The sequence below is a fragment of the Diorhabda carinulata genome, chromosome 12 (genome assembly GCF_026250575.1).
Source record: "Diorhabda carinulata isolate Delta chromosome 12, icDioCari1.1, whole genome shotgun sequence".
Lineage (NCBI taxonomy): Eukaryota > Metazoa > Arthropoda > Insecta > Coleoptera > Chrysomelidae > Diorhabda > Diorhabda carinulata.
Genome location: NC_079471.1, coordinates 2,747,770 through 2,766,595, shown reverse-complemented (window position 1 = coordinate 2,766,595; position 18,826 = coordinate 2,747,770). Strand labels below are relative to the sequence as shown.

The 18,826-nt window shown below is 32.5% G+C and overlaps 1 protein-coding gene across 1 annotated transcript; it reads right to left on the bottom strand.

The window, feature by feature from the left end:
* Positions 1–8,882: 8,882 nt before the first annotated feature.
* LOC130900258 (pupal cuticle protein 20-like) lies at positions 8,883–18,593 on the bottom strand. The gene is made up of 5 exons (XM_057810763.1): positions 18,522–18,593; positions 11,684–11,900; positions 9,504–9,512; positions 9,341–9,392; positions 8,883–9,204 (listed from the first exon to the last, which is right to left on the bottom strand). Exons 1-5 carry the CDS (start codon positions 18,591–18,593, stop codon positions 8,883–8,885), a joined length of 672 nt encoding a protein of 223 aa, XP_057666746.1.
* Between the last annotated feature and the right edge of the window lie 233 nt (positions 18,594–18,826).

Genomic DNA, 18,826 nt, shown 5'->3' with positions numbered 1-18,826 from the left:
CTATCAAAAATTATTAATGAAAGAAATGATACACATAAAACAAGATAAATGATTTGTAAATGATAGGTAAATACACTGATTCTAATACTATGTTTTTAATGATAATTTTAAGATATGTTTTATCTATTTTACAAATATTTTAATCATCAAATATTTTGAAAATGGTCCCAAGGAATGAGCGAAACGTTGAGTTATACATAAAAACCTACTCAAATGGTTGAAGAAATCTAGTAAATATATAAAAAAATAAATAAACAGTAGTAAGTTCGATACAAAAAGTCTGAGGTAATAATAGCCACCCACATGCTTATATGTTTAAGCAATAATCTACTTTCACTTAAAAAAAAAACATTATTCAATGGATTCTCATTATCCTTCTAACGGGTTATGGATAATGTGCACAAAAAGAAAATTTATCAATGGATACATCTGGATGGACATATCTAAGGGATAATCAAATCCTGTTCCTAATAATATAATGTTTGATCATACTAATAATCGATTCTTTATGATCCTGCAGATATTTATTATTAAAATATTGTATAAATATCACATATATCTGTAGTAATTTCCACTTCACTTACTAGCACTCTCATTTTGGTATGTATTACTAGTATCACCTTATGAAAAACTGCAACTATGAAATATTTGAACGATATAAAACTTTTATATGGTTAATTCGTTCCCCCTGCCTAAAAAAATCAACTGAAAATATTTTGATTGTCTCCCACTATGAGGTCAAATGTCGTCTTCACCTAATTTCCTCGCGCTCTCAGTATTGTTCATATTCATGATTTCAAACGAGACCTTTATATATTAAACATTAATTTTTATAAGACAATTTCGCAATATAGACGAAAATAAAGCTTGGAGATAATTTGATTTCTTTTCTAAATAACGAATGTCGTATGGATCTTTAGTTACTACAAAGGTTGCTACTTAAGTTTTGAGATAGACCAAATGGAAACAAATATTTATAATTAACTGTTTTTTAAACAATTTCGACTGAGGTACCTCAAAAACTTGCGATTTGAACGCATCAATCGCTTCTTCAGGGTCTTAGGGAATAAGAAGGTGTCAAATCAAATCTATTCGATGTTTTGACAGTTCAAAAACGTTTTTGTTTGAACTGATGTGTGAAAGCTCGTATTCACATTATAGACGTCTTTTGAAGCACTACGATTACCAATCGACAATTCCACATAACGGTTCAGGTCTAGCTCATTTCAATTTATTTAACTTCCAGCTCTCCAAATTCTTGTCACTAAGTCCACAGATCTAAGGATTTGTACAGTTTTTTACACTTTTAGGTAAGGAATTGTCAAACTCATTTCTTGAAATATCTGGCAAATGATTTTGATTACAAATTCCATATTTCATCACTCATGAGAAAGTAATTGGAGAATTTCGCTGAAATGTTATGAGTTTATAAGTGTTCTTGAAGGTCAGTTTTATGTAAAAACAATCAGGAGATTCGTAGGGTTAACATTATTGGAAATACGACTCTATAAACCATCTCAAAATTCGCGAAAGCCATATGTTTATTTAATAAATCACTCACGCCAAAATGATCAGAGTTTTGAGCTGAAATTTCTTAAAAGTATTTTTGAAGGTTAGTTTAATGTAGAGAAAAATCAAGAAAGTTTCAGGGCTAACATTATTGGAAATACGACTCTTTAAACTAGCTCAAAATTAGTGAAAACCGTATGCTTATTTAATAAATCACTCACGCCAAAATGATCAGAGTTTTGAGCTGAAATTCCATAAAAGTATTTTTGAAGGTTAGTTCAATGTAGAGAAAAATCAAGAAAGTTTCAGGGCTAACATTATTGGAAATACGACTCTTTAAACTAGCTCAAAATTAGTGAAAAACGTATGTTTATTTGATAACTCACTCACGCCTAAATCATCAGAGTTTTGGGCTGGAATTTCTTAAAAGTATTTCTGAAGGTTAGTTCAATGTAGAGAAAAATCAGGAAAGTTTCAGGGCTAACATTATTGGAAATACGACTCTTCAAACTAGCTCAAAATTCGCGAAAACCATATGCTTATTTAATAAATCACTCACGCCAAAATCATCAGAGTTATGAGCTGAAATTCCATAGAAGTATTTTTGAAGGTTAGTTTAATGTAGAGAAAAATCAGGAAAGTTTCAGGGCTAACATTATTGGAAATACGACTCTTTAAACTAGCTCAAAATTAGTGAAAAACGTATGCTTATTTAATAACTCACTCACGCCAAAATGATCAGAGTTTTGAGCTGAAATTCCAAAAAAGTATTTTTGAAGGTTAGTTTAATGTAGAGAAAATTCAGGAGATTTTCAGGGCTAACATTATTGGAAATACGGTTCCTCAAACTAGCTCAAAATTAGGGAAAAACGTATGCTTATTTAATAACTCACTCACGCCAAAATGATCAGGGTTATGAGCTGAAATTCCATAGAAGTATTTTTGAAGGTCAGTTGAATGTAAAGAAAAATCAGGAGATTTTCAGGTCTAACATTATTGGAAATACGGTTCCTCAAACTAGCTCAAAATTAGGGAAAAACGTATGCTTATTTAATAACTCACTCACGCCAAAATGATCAGGGTTATGAGCTGAAATTTCTCAAAAGTATTTTTGAAGGTTAGTTTAATGTAGAGAAAATTCAGGAGATTTTCAGGTCTAACATTATTGGAAATACGGTTCCTCAAACTAGCTCAAAATTAGTGAAAAACGTATGCTTATTTAATAACTCACTCACGCCAAAATGATCAGGGTTATGAGCTGAAATTTCTCAAAAGTATTTTTGAAGGTTAGTTTAATGTAGAGAAAATTCAGGAGATTTTCAGGGCTAACATTATTGGAAATACGGTTCTTCAAACTAGCTCAAAATTCGCGAAAAACGTATGCTTATTTAGTAGCTCACTCACGCAAAAATCATCAGAGTTTTGAGCTGGAATTTCATAAAAGTATTTTTGAAGGTTAGTTTAATGTAGAGAAAATTCAGGAGATTTTCAGGGCTAACATTATTGGAAATACGACTCTTTAAAATAGGTCAAAATTAGTGAAAAACGTATGCTTATTTAATAAATCACTCACGACAAAATGATCAGAGTTTTGAGCTGAAATTTCTTAAAAGTATTTTTGAAGGTTACTTTAATGTAGAGAAAAATCAGGAGAGTTTCAGGGCTAACATTATTGGAAATACGGTTCTTCAAACTAGCTCAAAATTCGCGAAAAACGTATGCTTATTTAGTAACTCACTCACGCCAAAATCATCAGAGTTTTGAGCTGGAATTTCATAAAAGTATTTTTGAAGGTTAGTTTAATGTAGAGAAAATTCAGGAGATTTTCAGGGCTAACATTATTGGAAATACGACTCTTTAAAATAGGTCAAAATTAGTGAAAAACGTATGCTTATTTAATAAATCACTCACGCCAAAATGATCAGAGTTTTGAGCTGAAATTCCATAAAAGTATTTTTGAAGGTTAGTTTAATGTAGAGAAAAATCAGGAGAGTTTCAGGGCTAACATTATTGGAAATACGACTCTTTAAACTAGCTCAAAATTAGTGAAAAACGTATGCTTATTTAATAAATCACTCACGACAAAATGATCAGAGTTTTGAGCTGAAATTTCTTAAAAGTATTTTTGAAGGTTAGTTCAATGTAGAGAAAAATCAGGAAAGTTTCAGGGCTAACATTATTGGAAATACGACTCTTTAAAATAGGTCAAAATTAGTGAAAAACGTATGCTTATTTAGTAACTCACTCACGCCAAAATCATCAGAGTTTTGAGCTGGAATTTCATAAAAGTATTTTTGAAGGTTAGTTTAATGTAGAGAAAAATCAGGAGATTTTCAGGACTAAATTATTAGAAATACGGTTCTTCAAACTCGTTCAGGACGTTGATATTGTTTACAGTATTGGAAATACGAAGCTTCAAAGTATATCAAAAAAAATCAGGACGTTTGTATGTCTCACAATCAAATACTTCAACGATTTTTTCAAAAAAAATTGTTAATATGAGTATCCAGTCCATTATTTCATCTCATACATCATTTTTTCATAAATTTTGGATGTGAAATTGGATATAAGCAACTTTATATGAGAAATATTCAACTTTTTTTAAGGAATAAAAAATAAAACAATCTTTCGATTCCATATATTTTGGGGATTCGATATATAAACATGGCAGTTTAAAAATTTAAACGATTTTCCTGGTTCATGTAAGTAATCAAAACGCATTAAAATAAGTTAACGATAGAAATTGTGAATTAGTTGTCAACTAATCATCATAGAATTTTTTTAAAAGTAGTTTTCACATCTCACTATTTTCCCATTGCAAAACAATATGGATTTTTATTTCAATTGAGTCTTTATGATATGTACTTATCATTAATTATATTTAAGACAATACTAAATTAAATTAAAAGAATACATATGGTTGATCAATGTAGGAGAGCCTTGAATCATTGTCAAAATCAGGTAATTTATTTCTTTTTTTTTTTCTTTAATATATACAAGTATCTCATTCAAATGAGGATTAATTACATTATCTATAAAATTAATGGAGTTGCTGTTTTCAGGTTTTGATTGGGTCAAGTTTGAAATTAATTATGAATTGAACTTAAGCAAATCTCAGTGTTTACTAAATAGTTACGGAATTTTAAGGATTCAGTAGAAAGTCGACCACAAAATCAACTATATCAAAAATTGATGAATGAGATATAGAGTATATAATTCAGGATCACGTTTTTCTTCAAGAAAATGCGGAATTCAAGTAACGGAGTCCACCAGGAGAACTTCCGTAGCATAACCACTAAAGCGCCATCTTTTGTTTAACTAGGAACTGTGGTGATATTATCTCTGGTTGGACGATCTGTCCGTGCATGTCTGGTTGCTCTTTTTGTTCGTTTTCTATTATATTATCATAGCAGGCAACTATCTACATTCTTTTGTCTGAAAATTATCTCTGTGCAGGTAGCATCCAGTTGGCACCATTCGATCTTGTACAGCATCATCTAGACGAAGAACATTTATTCAGAATCATCTGGTTCGTGTTCACAATACGTACTTCCATGAGTTGGGGAAGAAACCATCGAAAGTAGCCGTGTCCCATTAGAAACTAGGTAATATAGAAGTTCACATCTACGAACTTTCTTTCGGTACACAATGTGAAGTCGTTTATCAGTCGTCGCGTCCATTCACCTTAATTTTCTTCTGTCCACCTTGTTACCACGTTTGTATCGTTCATGCTGCTTCAGTATAACTTTTGTACCCGAATGCCAGGAATTCCACAAGGACCACACTCGCTACCACTAGGACAGACAATCCGGAAGGTTTAATCGACATCGTTTTGCTATATTTCTTTATCCTCGGGACCTCTGACCAGGACTACGCCCCGTATAGGAGAATCGAGTGGATCGTTCCATACATGGGGCCAAAAATCATCTAAGTTCTCCCCCATCTGGACTCGATTTCGTCTGTCGCCGATCTTAGTGGGTAGTTTTTTGATTCTTTGTGATAAACGTTAGTTTGTTTTTTTTTCGTGGTGAATTATCATCCATCCCCCTACTCGTCTCATTGTCTGGTTCAATTTTAGCTGCGCTAGTTTTGCAGATTGTTTGGTAATCACAACTATCACATCATCAGCGTGAGCGTCGAGAGGCACGCTAAAAGACAACTCCAGTTTAAGCATATTATATAGACCACTCCATAGATCCGGTCTCAGTATTGATCCTTCGTTATTTGTCTTGTCACCTGCCACTATTTGGGTCAACCAGTCAGGGTTCCTTAAACGATGGTTAAGCGCCACCTGACTAAGCAGAAGGCGTTCCGTATACCGAGTGTAGCTATCATAGTCACGTTTACTTTTTTGTAATATAATTTTAATAAAAGTATGGAGTCATCTTCCCTCTTCAATGTAACAGGTTGATTCACCTGTAACACCCAATGAATATTGGGTGATAGTCACTTAGTTACTCAAACATTTTAGTGCCTGCAACTTTTTTTACTGTTTCTGGTTTATCCAAAATTATCCCCACATATTGTCCATCCAATTTACTTTTTCTTATATGTAATTTATCACTATTTACTTTCAATTGAGGTAAATTTAAATCATAATTACTACTATTGCCAGTTATTAAAGAGTTTGATTAAGAATTGTAGCGAGAAAAGTTTTACGCTTCCCTTGAATTTCAAGTTTTCCAAAAGGACTTCTCAAAATAGTGTCACCAAACCATGATACCACTCTGTACCCATTCAAATCCAACCCCTTCTACCACCACATCATTTATCTACATCTATCTTGATCTGTCCATCTGGTTTTTTTTTTGTCTACTTTGGTTGGAGCTCGGCGTTTACTATTGCAACGCAACAAAGCGTGATTTTTCGTATTTTTGATTTATTCTTGTCAAAAATTAGTCTCTTTGCATCAGGTTCAATTATTTTGACACATTTTTGTCAAATTGTTTTGTCAGAGGTAAAATTTCAACGACATCATGGTTTCTATAAGTTGGGTTTTTGTTATACTATTACCCACATGTTTTTCTGTTACTAGATGTGTTTTTGTATTGTACACAGTTTCTTTTCCGTTCTTTTATTATTATGTTTATTATTTCTGATACTTTGTATGATATCTTTTCTCTTCTGGTACTAGAAAAGACACCCAACCTATGTTTGATTCTTTTAGGACTGGTCACATTCATTGCTGGGTTTTTATAAACCCTTATGTATGCAGTTGTGAATATAAACATATAATTAATTGGTTCGGGGGCTAATAAATACAAAATATTCGACAATAAACTTTTATTGCATAAATAACTGCATATGAATCTATACATATACAACAAATAAAATAGTTTTCATTACATTCTATCAACAATGAGACTGTGAAACGATATAATCACTTTATATGAATTGAATAGTCTTGAAAATTAATCAGCTTACCTTGCCATTGCGTAGTCGTCAACAATTATGATTATTTTTTAGCAAAATATGAAAATAGAGAAGAAAAAATAGGTACAAATAAACACAAAACAAAAATATGTAATTTGGTATTTTTTTATCCTAGGAACGTAAGAGAAAGAATATTTTATGAATACTAGAAGTTTAAAAATATCATGTACTTTATAGATATATGTTCGTTTTTTAATTTTTTGCCTCTAAGAACACTAAACGATAAATGAATGGATATATACATTGATATGTGCTTAAATAATAATTTGAAGGTAATTCGCGCGTGAAATCATCTCGTGAATCTGAAAATAATATAAAAAAAATGTTTAAAAAAGATCTGAAAACTTGAGAGAGCTGAAAGATTTTGTTTGGTACAGTTTACCAAATATCATACGTAAAATATCTTTAGATTTGATGAAATATGAACTGTTTCAATGTATTCTTCAACATTCTCTTCTATTATTATCTGTTTATTCATCTGGAAACGATCCAGTAGATTCGGTTCAATATTTTTTGTATTTATGCGTTTCTTTTTATCATCAAATGTGTCAAGGTGTCAAGGTGTCAACACCATGGATAGTGTAGTTCAAAAAATGTCTTAAAATCGCAATAAATGTCTTTGGAATAGCTTCAAATTTAGAAATAAGAGAGGTAATTGGAGGTTTAATACTACTGAATAAACTGAAATGCGTTTGGCAATCTGTATTGTTGGCTGTAGTTGCTTGAAATGTATTAGATGTATTAGAAAGTACACAATGTATACAACATTTGTTTCAAGTTTGAAAACACCACGTTGTTTAGTATTTGATTGGCATTTGATTCATTCGAAAGGTCTTATCCCAATCAATACAAAAGCTGAACTGGAATCTACTCTGGTTGAGTCTACTCTTTCGTCATCAACAGTAAAATATTGGGTAACAAAGTTTAAACGAGTCCGTACAACCTGCTAAGACCAGCATCGCAGTGGTCGACCAAATGATGTGACGACTCTAGAAATGTTGAAGAAAAACAGCCTCGTGAGATGTTTTCATCGAGTCTTTGGCATTTTTAACAGAAATAAAGCCGAATATCTGCGTTGAAATATAGGTCCATCAGTTCACATTTGAAGCAAAAGGATAATCAAAAGAATGAACTGAAAAGGGAGAATCGGCTTCAAAGAATGCAAAGACAGTTCCATCTGTCTCAACGGTGAGTATTAAGCAAACTTATTGCAACGTTTAAGCGAAAAAATCGAGCAAAAACGGCCGCATCTGGCCGAGAAGAAAGTGTTGTTTCATCAAGACAATGCACCAGCTCACAAAATGGCCAAAATTAATGAATTAAAGTTTGAATTGCTACCTCAGTCGGCTATTTTGAGGAGTTTTATATTATGATTATAAAAAGGGTGTGGAACTTATTGACAATAATTTTTTGGCACCTTAATATCGACTATAAATTAGAGCTTTGCTGGAAGAGTTTTGAACAGTATCTATACACAGAGAAGGAGGCTGGAAAGTGTGGAATATTTAAAGACATTTCTGGAAAATAAATTGAAGATAAAGTTCTGTACAATGTGCCACGTAATTTCAGGGTATATCAACTATTGAGAGGATGAACAAATGACAAAATGAATTGAACAACAAAACTTAACAATACTGGGTTATTCCATTTTGATCTTTATATGACATTATTTAGTTTTGCGTCGTCGAAAAACGATAAAAAAGGTCAATATACATGGAAAATGTCTCTACAGATCAACAATAACACTAAATTACATATTTGTGGTAAATGAAATTTATACTGTCAAATATGTAATTGCTAAAAGAAATATTGAGACAAAATTACAAATTTTTCAACAGCTATGAATAATTAACTTGTTATGATCGAATTTCTGGGTAATGTTTGACGAATTTTATGTCAACCCTCATGATAATAATAAATAAAAAATTATGTTTACCAATTTAATAACGATATCCATTTCCGCCCCCATTACCACCACCTCCATTTCCACCGCCGTTTCCATTTCCGTTACCACCCCCTGCAGCTTCTTCGGCGGCAATTTGGTCCAAAGCTTTCTGGATTTCTGGTGGTATTGGAGGTGGTGTAGGGAGATGATCACCCACGGGGACGAAGCCGTTCTCATCTGCGGTGTATTCTAATTTTATTTCCGTCCCGTCAGGGGCAGTGTATGAATAAGATCCTACAGCTGATTGGATACCTTCTTCGCCTCCTGGTTTCAATTCTCCCTCTTCTTGAGCTTTGATTCCATTGCCAGTCTCGTAACTGAAAAAGTATTTCAAAAGAATATAATTGTTTATAATGATCAATAATTTGACGCCAAATAAGGAACAAAGTTTTAGTTTTTAGTTGAAAAAAAAACGTGTGAAAATAATTTTTTTAATTGTAATTAAATCAGTACCTCCATTTGTAGCTTCCGTCTCCATTATTGACATTTTCATAGGATATTATAGGTATGACATCACCACCATTTCCATTTCCATTCCCGTTCCCGTTACCACCACCACTTCCTGAAAAGTTATGGAATACTTAAACCGACTCGTCGTAAAATTTCAAAAGAATATGAATGGGCTCTTAATGTATATTTATAAATAACAATATTTTAACGAAATTAAAACAAATCTACTACGAATTTTTGAACTTTGACGCAGCCAAAGATCTAAGAAACCATAAAAAGTAATCTACATTAAATGACAAGATGAAAAAAATGATTCAAAATGAAGAAAATTAACAATCCGATTATATTTATAAATATAGGAACAATTAGAGTTTATTTATTGAACGAAAATTATATTTCCTCCCAAATAAGACACAAATCATTGTCTGAAAAGTCGTCTTGATTGAAATAAGGAAATAAAAGTACACAAAGAATCGTCGTGTTCGATTGTGAACCTTCTAATTACACAGTAAATGAACTAAATTAAATACTTTTTTGTGTATTTTGTAACTCAATCGTCAACTAATTCAACCTTTCACGTTTCTCATTCGCCACTTTATTTTTTTATTTATCTATGTAACGATCTTTTCATGTCTTCTGCTTTTGGGTTGGGTGGAAATTTTCTAGAACACAACTACTAACATTTCAAAAGACATTGTTCATGTCATATGTATTCACTTATACGTGATTCCTATTATTAATCAATTTTTTGGTTGTTTAATAAATTTTATCATTCAATGAATACGAAGAAATTTGTCACTACAACATTTGAGTTGAAAAAAAGGCGAAACTTATTATAAAAACAGAACTAAATCACGGATGATAAATACTAGACATAATAAAGTAATTCTAAATCAGGAATTGTTGTGATCTAACATTTTTTAGATTAGATTATCTTAATCCTGATGCTTTTCTATCTATAGAGGAAAAACGGCCGCAATTGGTTAAGAAGAAAATGTTGTTTCATCAAGACAATGCTCCAGCTCACAAATCCCTTAATGCAATGGCTAAAATTAATGAAATAATAAACATAATAAAGTGATTTTTAATCTGGAATTGTTGTGATCTAACATTTTTTAGATTAGATTATCTTAATCCTGATGCTTTTCTATCTATAGAGGAAAAACGGCCGCATTTGGTTAAGAAGAAAATGTTGTTTCATCAAGACAATGCTCCAGCTCACAAATCCCTTAATGCAATGGCTAAAATTAATGAAATAGTAAACATAATAAAGTGATTTTTAATCTGGAATTGTTGTGATCTAACATTTTTTAGATTAGATTATCTTAATCCTGATGCTTTTCTATCTATAGAGGAAAAACGGCCGCATTTGGTTAAGAAGAAAATTTTGTTTCATCAAGACAATGCTCCAGCTCACAAATCCCTTAATGCAATGGCTAAAATTAATGAAATAGTAAACATAATAAAGTGATTTTTAATCTGGAATTGTTGTGATCTAACATTTTTTAGATTAGATTATCTTAATCCTGATGCTTTTCTATCTATCAAGGAAAAACGGCCGCAATTGGTTAAGAAGAAAATTTTGTTTCATCAAGACAATGCTCCAGCTCACAAAATGGCCAAAATTAATGAACTAAAGTTTGAATTGCTACCCTTTTCTCCAGATTTAGCCCCCTCGGATCATTTTCTGTTCCCAAGCTTGATAAAATTTTTGTGTTTTCTTTGTTGGACCGGGGACTTCTGGGACTATCTTTGTACATAATTATTAAATGGTTTTGTTATAAAGATTATTAAATTCAGTGAAATTTCCATACTCACAGTTTTGTGCTTGTTAAGAGTGCGTTTATTCTTAGCAAAGCAAAAAGTTAGATCATGATAGGAATCTGAACAATAAGTTGTCTTAATGTACTCAATCTGTATCGTGATTGGTGAATGTTTCTTCATTGAATATGTAAAGAAATGTTCCTCGAACTAAGCAGTGTTTATCGTTGTTGTATAATGATTTCTTTTGAGTAATTTTAATGAGGTTTAACTTGTAGCACGTGTTTTTGAAATAAAAGGAATATATTTGTCATGGTTTACAATATATAACTTCGTAATTTATAACTTTCTCTTTGATAAATTTTTCAACCAATATTCCTGCAATTTCAAATTTTTGTAATCATGTGGATGATTGTATTCGCCACTCAGTTAGTTGCAAGAAACTCATCACGAAATATGTATCAATTTTCCTAGTTTTCTTATATTCATTTAAAAAAAAATATGAAACCAAAATTACGGAATGTATTGATACATATTTTTAATATTCCGTTTACTAGTTACCACCGAACTTTCCACCTCCACCACCGCCTCCTCCTCCTCCTCCGGAGCCACCACCACCTCCGGGTCTATAACCACTGCCTCCGGGTCTAGCACCACCGCCTCCGGGTCCAGCACCACCGGTTCCGGGACCAAACGGAGTCGATAGACCGGGACCACCCCCAGCCCCTTTCGCACCTGGTGGTAAATAGGTGTTGTCCAAACGGGCAGCTGAGCAGATCCCCACCAGGAAAACCGGCAATAACTGAAAAATGTCATTTAAAAAATGTTTGTCAAGAAATAGTTTTATGTAACGATGAAAGTTTGTTTTGCCGAATTTTTGACTGATCTTTGTCTGTGACATTTAAAAAACAAGCAATTTTATACTAAGAAGTCAAAATTTGAATTCGCACACAGCCATATACGATTTACAAAGATTGAATTTAATACTTTTAATGTTCGGATTAACCTATTGGGTAGACAACCATTCATACATTCGATCCTCTCAAAACTATCATTTTTCATACGTGTTTTCCTCATTTGCATCCCAATAAATTCTGCCAACACCTAAATCCGCAGACATCAACAGATCATCACCATCAAAACCCACCAAGACCCAGGCTACTGTTTTACAACTGGAACTGAAGATCCAGATTTGGTCCTGGTTGGACCTAAAATATCACCATAACCGCAAATTCGCTTGTTGGAAGAAATATGTTTTGGTACAGTCAAGTGGACGATTTAATCAAGATATATACTCCACAACAACTTCTAATCCTCTTCAAGGCCCAGATTCGTTCATGTTTGGAATATTGCTTGCACATTTGGAACTCGGCTCCCGAGAATACTTTGAAGATTCTTAATTCGATACAGAAAGTAGTAGTTCGATTAGAAAGTTGCGCAGCTTAGAGCATAGGAGAAACTGACTGATCTGGGTCTGTTTTACCGATTCTACCACGACAAAAGTTTTTCCATACTGTCCAACATAACCTCGTCTAGAATAGTTTGAGCGTAATCTAAAGTCTACTTTACCCTTTACCCTATACCGACAAACTGTATATTAAATAACGAAAAAATTGTGGTACTATAATAGTATGTATGTTAATAAAATGATATTTTTTAAAAATTGTCTATTTTCAGTATTCTTATAACCAATTTTTCCTCGATATTAGATTTTCCACTTACCAGTCTCATGTTTGACATATTATTCTAAACTAAATCACGATAACTGACTGACATCCCCGAGTTTTATCGAGTTTATATACTAAAATATTGTTACAACAACCCCACTCTGGATTTGAAATATTTAGAATAGCGAAACCAGATCGTATTATGTTAAAAGTGCAAAGATGCACCCATCACAGATAAATGCATCTTACACCACATGATTTATAATGGTAATGGCGGAGGTTCCTTATGAAAACCACAGTCTAAGATTATTTCTGTAATGAAAATAATTGAATCTTCATCTAGACTGTGAAAATAATTTTAATCGTTAGAAAAAAAATTACATTACATACATATTGTTAAAATTGTAATAAAATGAACTGTCAAGTAGAAAACGTTTTCGTTTGGTAACTAACAATAAATTATCAATAAATAAACAATATTCGTTCTAATCGTTTCTAATCGTCAAACAATAACAAATCAATTGAAGTGTTTTTGGAATGTGTTTATATTTGGATATTTTCTATATAAACCTCAGTTAGAGGACTCCAACGTTGAGCACGATCATTCTGCGCATGTACCACGAACTGTTCTAATAAATTGGCTCAAGGTCACCCTGGATCAAAAGCATAACATATCAACATGTTCATCGTCGTCCACTATCCTCAAGATTCCCACATATAACATGTATGGAAGGCAATAAGAAATTTACAATGCTTTTCCCAAACCTGATAGTTTTTCTCGACATTCTATCCAATATTGATGACTCTCTGGAGGTATCTTTAAAAAGGTAGCTGGTAAACCATTCTGTATGAATTCCTATTCTAAATTCCATATAAATTCAAATGTTTTATTTACTTATAATTACCGTAAACGCAAATATGTGCAGTATCTTATTGGAAATACATTGTGTTTGCATATTACTGTCTGGGAATCGAATCTACTAGGTAGGCAATCTGTCATACGTGCACTACCCTACTAAAACTATCCATTAAGCTCAGGTGACACTACTTTACTGTCAACTCCAGACCAGACCAATTACTTCCATACAAGTTTCAAATTATTCATAAATTCTTTCAGGTTTTTTTTCATGAATGTAAAGTTAGTGGAATTTTCCAAAGATAAAAAAAAACTATAATCGTAAATGAATCCAGGAAGTATTTAACTTTGAAATTAACTAGTTACTTTCCATTTTCAATGTGAATTTCTGCTCACGAAACTTTAGTTTCTACAATTGTAGATAATTGCCTCACGTTGGTACCATTACCGATAATACAAAAATAGGATACGCATAAATTTTTTATCAATTTCCATCTATAGGGTAAAGAATACCGTTATCTCAGGACACTTGTTAAATTAAAGACAGTACTTGCTCCTTGTACATTGTTTTTAAGATCAATTGATACTTCTGATTACCATATTTGAGTTCATCAATAATAAATAAATAGTTTCCACATCGTAGCAGTTGATATCGATACAGATCATCCGATGACAATAATAGAGAATGCCGTACTCGTGAACGTGCCTTTCCTAATTAGGTTAAAACTGTGCTAAATGATGGAGCTTCTCCTAAGTATTCAGAACCGGCTCGAAAATAAGAAAAAACGTTTATATATAGATCACAACTTTCACGAAATAAAAATTTACTGACGAAAATAATTAAATTGTTTATACATCGAAAATTTACTTGGTTCAGTTGAAATTTGGTACTGTATATCTGCGACAAGTTTATTTGTTAAACGCGACCGATTTTTGGTTTTTATGGCGTTCATGGTTGAAAGAGCAGATTCGCAAAAAAACGTCGATGCAAAGTATGATTTCAAATGGAAAATCAATATGTAAATATTCAAATTCTTCAATCAAAACATCTAAATGTCGACGAAATCTTCGAAGTCTCGATTTGGATTATGGATGCACCCTTCCTCCATGTATTTGAAGTCTCTCAATTCGTGTTTTCTTAATTTAGACGCATATATTTTTATCGTTTCGTGCGAACTACCTAAACTGTCTTCGCGGTCGACCAGTCGGCGTCTTGACCACCCCTGGTCTATACCATACCTCACATTTTAATTATATTCATTTCACATTCAAATGTAGATAAATTGTACGAATAAATTTCTAAATTTACACAGATTCTGTACGATTGTCTGGATTTCGACACGCATCTATTTGTATTGAGGTGTGTATTGACCTATGCATTCGTGCGAAAAATTCCCTCGCACAAACATTCGCGAAAATGACGTTTCATTAAAAACCGCCATGTATATTCTCGATAAAGTAATGAGAATGAAAATACTGTGGACGATTTGGCAACGTCGTGTCTACTGGAAGATCAAACACGATACTCAGACTTTTATTAGTCTGAGTTTCAGTTTCGTACAGCTAATACGTTATTTTTGACAGTTATGACAGTTGACAGCCATGAGTTGAATGTTATTTTTGTTTGTGTACAGATACAGCTTCGGAATTGAAGAAACGTGGTGTAAATGATTTATTATTGAATTTGATGAATTTACGAGTAAAATTTTGGAAAATTCCCATTAGTAATTAGTTATCAAGAACAAAAGTTGGCGTCAATCTTTTTGGAATACTAAACTTGGTTAAGATTATTAGATTAGACTGTTGTTTAGAAATTTGGATTATGATTTGACTGACGTACCAAAAATTTCGTTTCAAAATGATGCAAAAACAAATCTGAACAAAAAGAAAGAATTGTTTATGATGAACAATTCTAATTCACAGCTTTTTCTTTTTCCCGAAATTGAAGATGTTTTCGAGGGCCGTCATTTGGAAACGAGGGAAAATATGTAAAAGACATGCTATCAAAATTTATTAATAAAAACTGATGCCATACTCTGACCTTGGAACTTCTCTTTTTCATACTTCATCTACAGAAGTATATATTCAAATAGGAGTTACTAATCTCAATAAATGATATATATTTAGTGTCAAATGTGGGAGGCTCAATAACAAGCCTCAAATTCATCTATTTGTGCCAAAAAAAGTAATTTTCACGTAGAAATTATAAAACTTAAATTAATTCAACGATACTTGTAAAAGATGTTGATTAATCCTTGGTAGTGGAATTTACGAAACTACTTCAACCATTTTATGGAAAGTATATTGGGCAAACAAGGAGATCTGTTGATATATGATTAAAGAAGCACCCAGCTTATTTAAAATACTAAATCAAAAATTTTCCAAAAGAAAACAGTTTAAACAGAGACAAAAGTACTACTCTTTCCATTTCTTCTTTTTTATTGGATAATTTAGTATATACATGGAGTACAAATTAAATATACGTTTACCTTTATAAAGACGACAAATTTATTATCAAAACGTACGTCAATCAGTGTAATTTTGAGTGTTAGTGTAGCGGTGATATACAGTGTGTTTAGTAGTTAAGTTGATTAATCGTTTTAGGTTCAAGAAAACTCTTCGAGGGACTACGTTTTTCTTGTAATCTAAATGACAATAGGTGGAATTCTTAGGTGCCTTTCGATTCTTTTTACAAATGGCTTAAAAAAACAAAAATTAATTTAATAATTCAACAATATTTGTAACAAATTCCGATTAATCCTTGGTATGAAATAGTGAATTTGCAGAGTGCAATTTACGAAACTAACTTCAACCATTTTATGGAAAGTATATTGGGCAAACAAGGAGTTTCCTCTATACATGATTAAAGAAACATCTAGCTTATTTAAAATAATACATTAAAATTGCTCAATAATAGTTTAAATGAAGATAAAAGAGTTATTCGATTCAATCAATCAACCTTTCTAAAGACAACAAGTTGATTATTAAAACGTGCGTCAGACAATGTAATTTTGAGTGTTAGTGTTGTGGTAATTTACTGTGTGTTTAGTATAAATTTCATTACGGAATATTCTTAATGTACACGTTAAAAAAGTATATTGGAATCGATCGACTATATTCGATCTGCTTTAAATCACTAAAATATTTATAGATAGCAGTAAACTTTCAACCTAATATCGAGAAAATGGTTGGAAATGTAATGAATTCTGAATATTATTCAGTCCGGTACTGTTGGCTGGACCATCTTCTCATCACCTACTCAACAGGTGCATAGAATATGTGTGCCACTAGATACTTTCGATTAATACAACACTTTATTGGACGACATTACAGAATATTGATATTCATTCATTAACCCATTTTTACATGTATGGTAATTAACCGGTCTTCAGTTAAATTTTACTTGTTTAAATTCAATGAATGTAGTTATTATCTACTTATCTGAAATAAATCTCTTGTATGGAGATGTTTGATTTGGTCTGTAGAGGATTGTCATTAATCGAAGTAAATATATTATAGTCATGTGAAATTATGCAGAAATAAATCCTCGAAAAGAATGAAATGGAATCCAGACATTACAAACAATTGAAGACCCGCCAAGTCTCGTAATGTTTCGTTACAGTTTCAGGGGAACACCTCTCGAATGGTTTAAGTCATACTTTACCAGTCAGCTTCTAAGGGTTGATTTAACGATGTCTTCTTGCAAGCCAATAGAATGTGGAGTGCTCCAAGGTTCGGCACTAAGCCCTATTCTGTTTATAAACGACATCGCCTAGCTAGACGTCAGTCGAGATCCATATTTATCGATGAATACAATACAATAAGTATCAGAAATCATTATAATAGAAATATATCGAATATGATAACTTTATTTTATTGCTGGGTTAGTATTATCCCTTTTTAAAAATTACTACATACAATGAAGTTTCAAAACATGCTTTATTGAAATACAATAACAATTGTTAAAATATATTTTCCTGTAACAAAAATAAATAGTTTTGAATTCTAACAATTGAAAAGATTCTTGATTTCGTGCAACTTTTGCTGCACGGGCCCGTGACGAATTTTTAGATAATGTAGATTTACGTTTCCGAGGCATTTTTTAGACAAACGCTTTCAGTGACAGTTGAAAATAACCTAACCTCAAAAATTCCAAACAGCTGAAACTATAGTCAATTGTATTGGGGGTTTGAACTTCATTACTGTATGTTAGATGGCGCTGAAATAGCAAAATTTTGATATTTGTTGACAAATTTTTTTTTATTTTGTGAAAAATATTTTTTTCAATACTCTAGTACCTCCCAGAATATGTGTACAAAGCTTCATGATGATTCGTCAAGTAGTTTTTGCGTAAAAGCGTAACAAACATCCACGCTCTCACATTTATAATATTAGTGAGGATAAACGACATAAAATGGGGAATTATTTCTTAAAAATAATATGGTCCATGACGCCACTGGCGTTTCTCTATCCTGAAGCTTAGATTTTTTACATGTTACCTATTATTCTTGGTTTATTCACGTATTCTATTAGAAAAAAATCAGCTGGATATAGATTTAAGCCGTGGGAGACCAAATAATCTGTCCTCTACGTGATAGCAACTTGTTCGGAAACATTTCTTTAATCACGTCAGATATATGACAGTTTCCACCATCTTGTTGCAACCATGTTCTACTGTTGTAACTCTCAAGAAAGTCAAAGAACTTTGGTGTAATGATTTGGAGTTTTCTGTATTCCAAAATCAAAAATTTTGATTGCTGTTATGTCCATGTAATTGAAAGAGGACTTCGATCGAGAAGAAACTGTTATTAAAGTTGCCAAAACGCTTGAACATCGTACCGTACTGCTCGTTCCGACGAAGTTTTCAACGAAGTTCACACATTCGTTCACACTCACTTACCCATCCTCCGCTTTGAACACCTTTGGAATGACATACGCCGAAAAGGCAACACTGCTTCCCATCAGCTTTCATTCTTCTTCACTATTTTGATGATGTATTCATATACCGTCTTCCAATTGGTCACGATTTCCAGCATATAGTCTACGATTTCGTCTATTGGCGGTATTTTTCCAATCCTATCCTCCGGCTCTTTGGTCTCTCCATCCCATCGTGCAGATTCGTACAGGTCATGACCCGGATCATCCCTTCTGCCGCATGTGGCGTACAGGTCGCTAGTTGTCTTTCGGATTCTGTGTGTGAAGGTT

Coding starts and splice junctions, on each gene's coding strand:
- LOC130900258 (XM_057810763.1), bottom strand. CDS start 18,593: ATGAAAGCTGATGGGAAGCAGTGTTGCCTTTTCGGCGTATGTCATTCC. Junction 11,901..18,521: donor GTGTTCAAAGCGGAGGATGG/GTAAGTGAGTGT, acceptor GACATTTTTCAG/TTATTGCCGGTTTTCCTGGT. Junction 9,205..9,340: donor GACGGAAGCTACAAATGGAG/GTACTGATTTAA, acceptor ATACTTTTTCAG/TTACGAGACTGGCAATGGAA.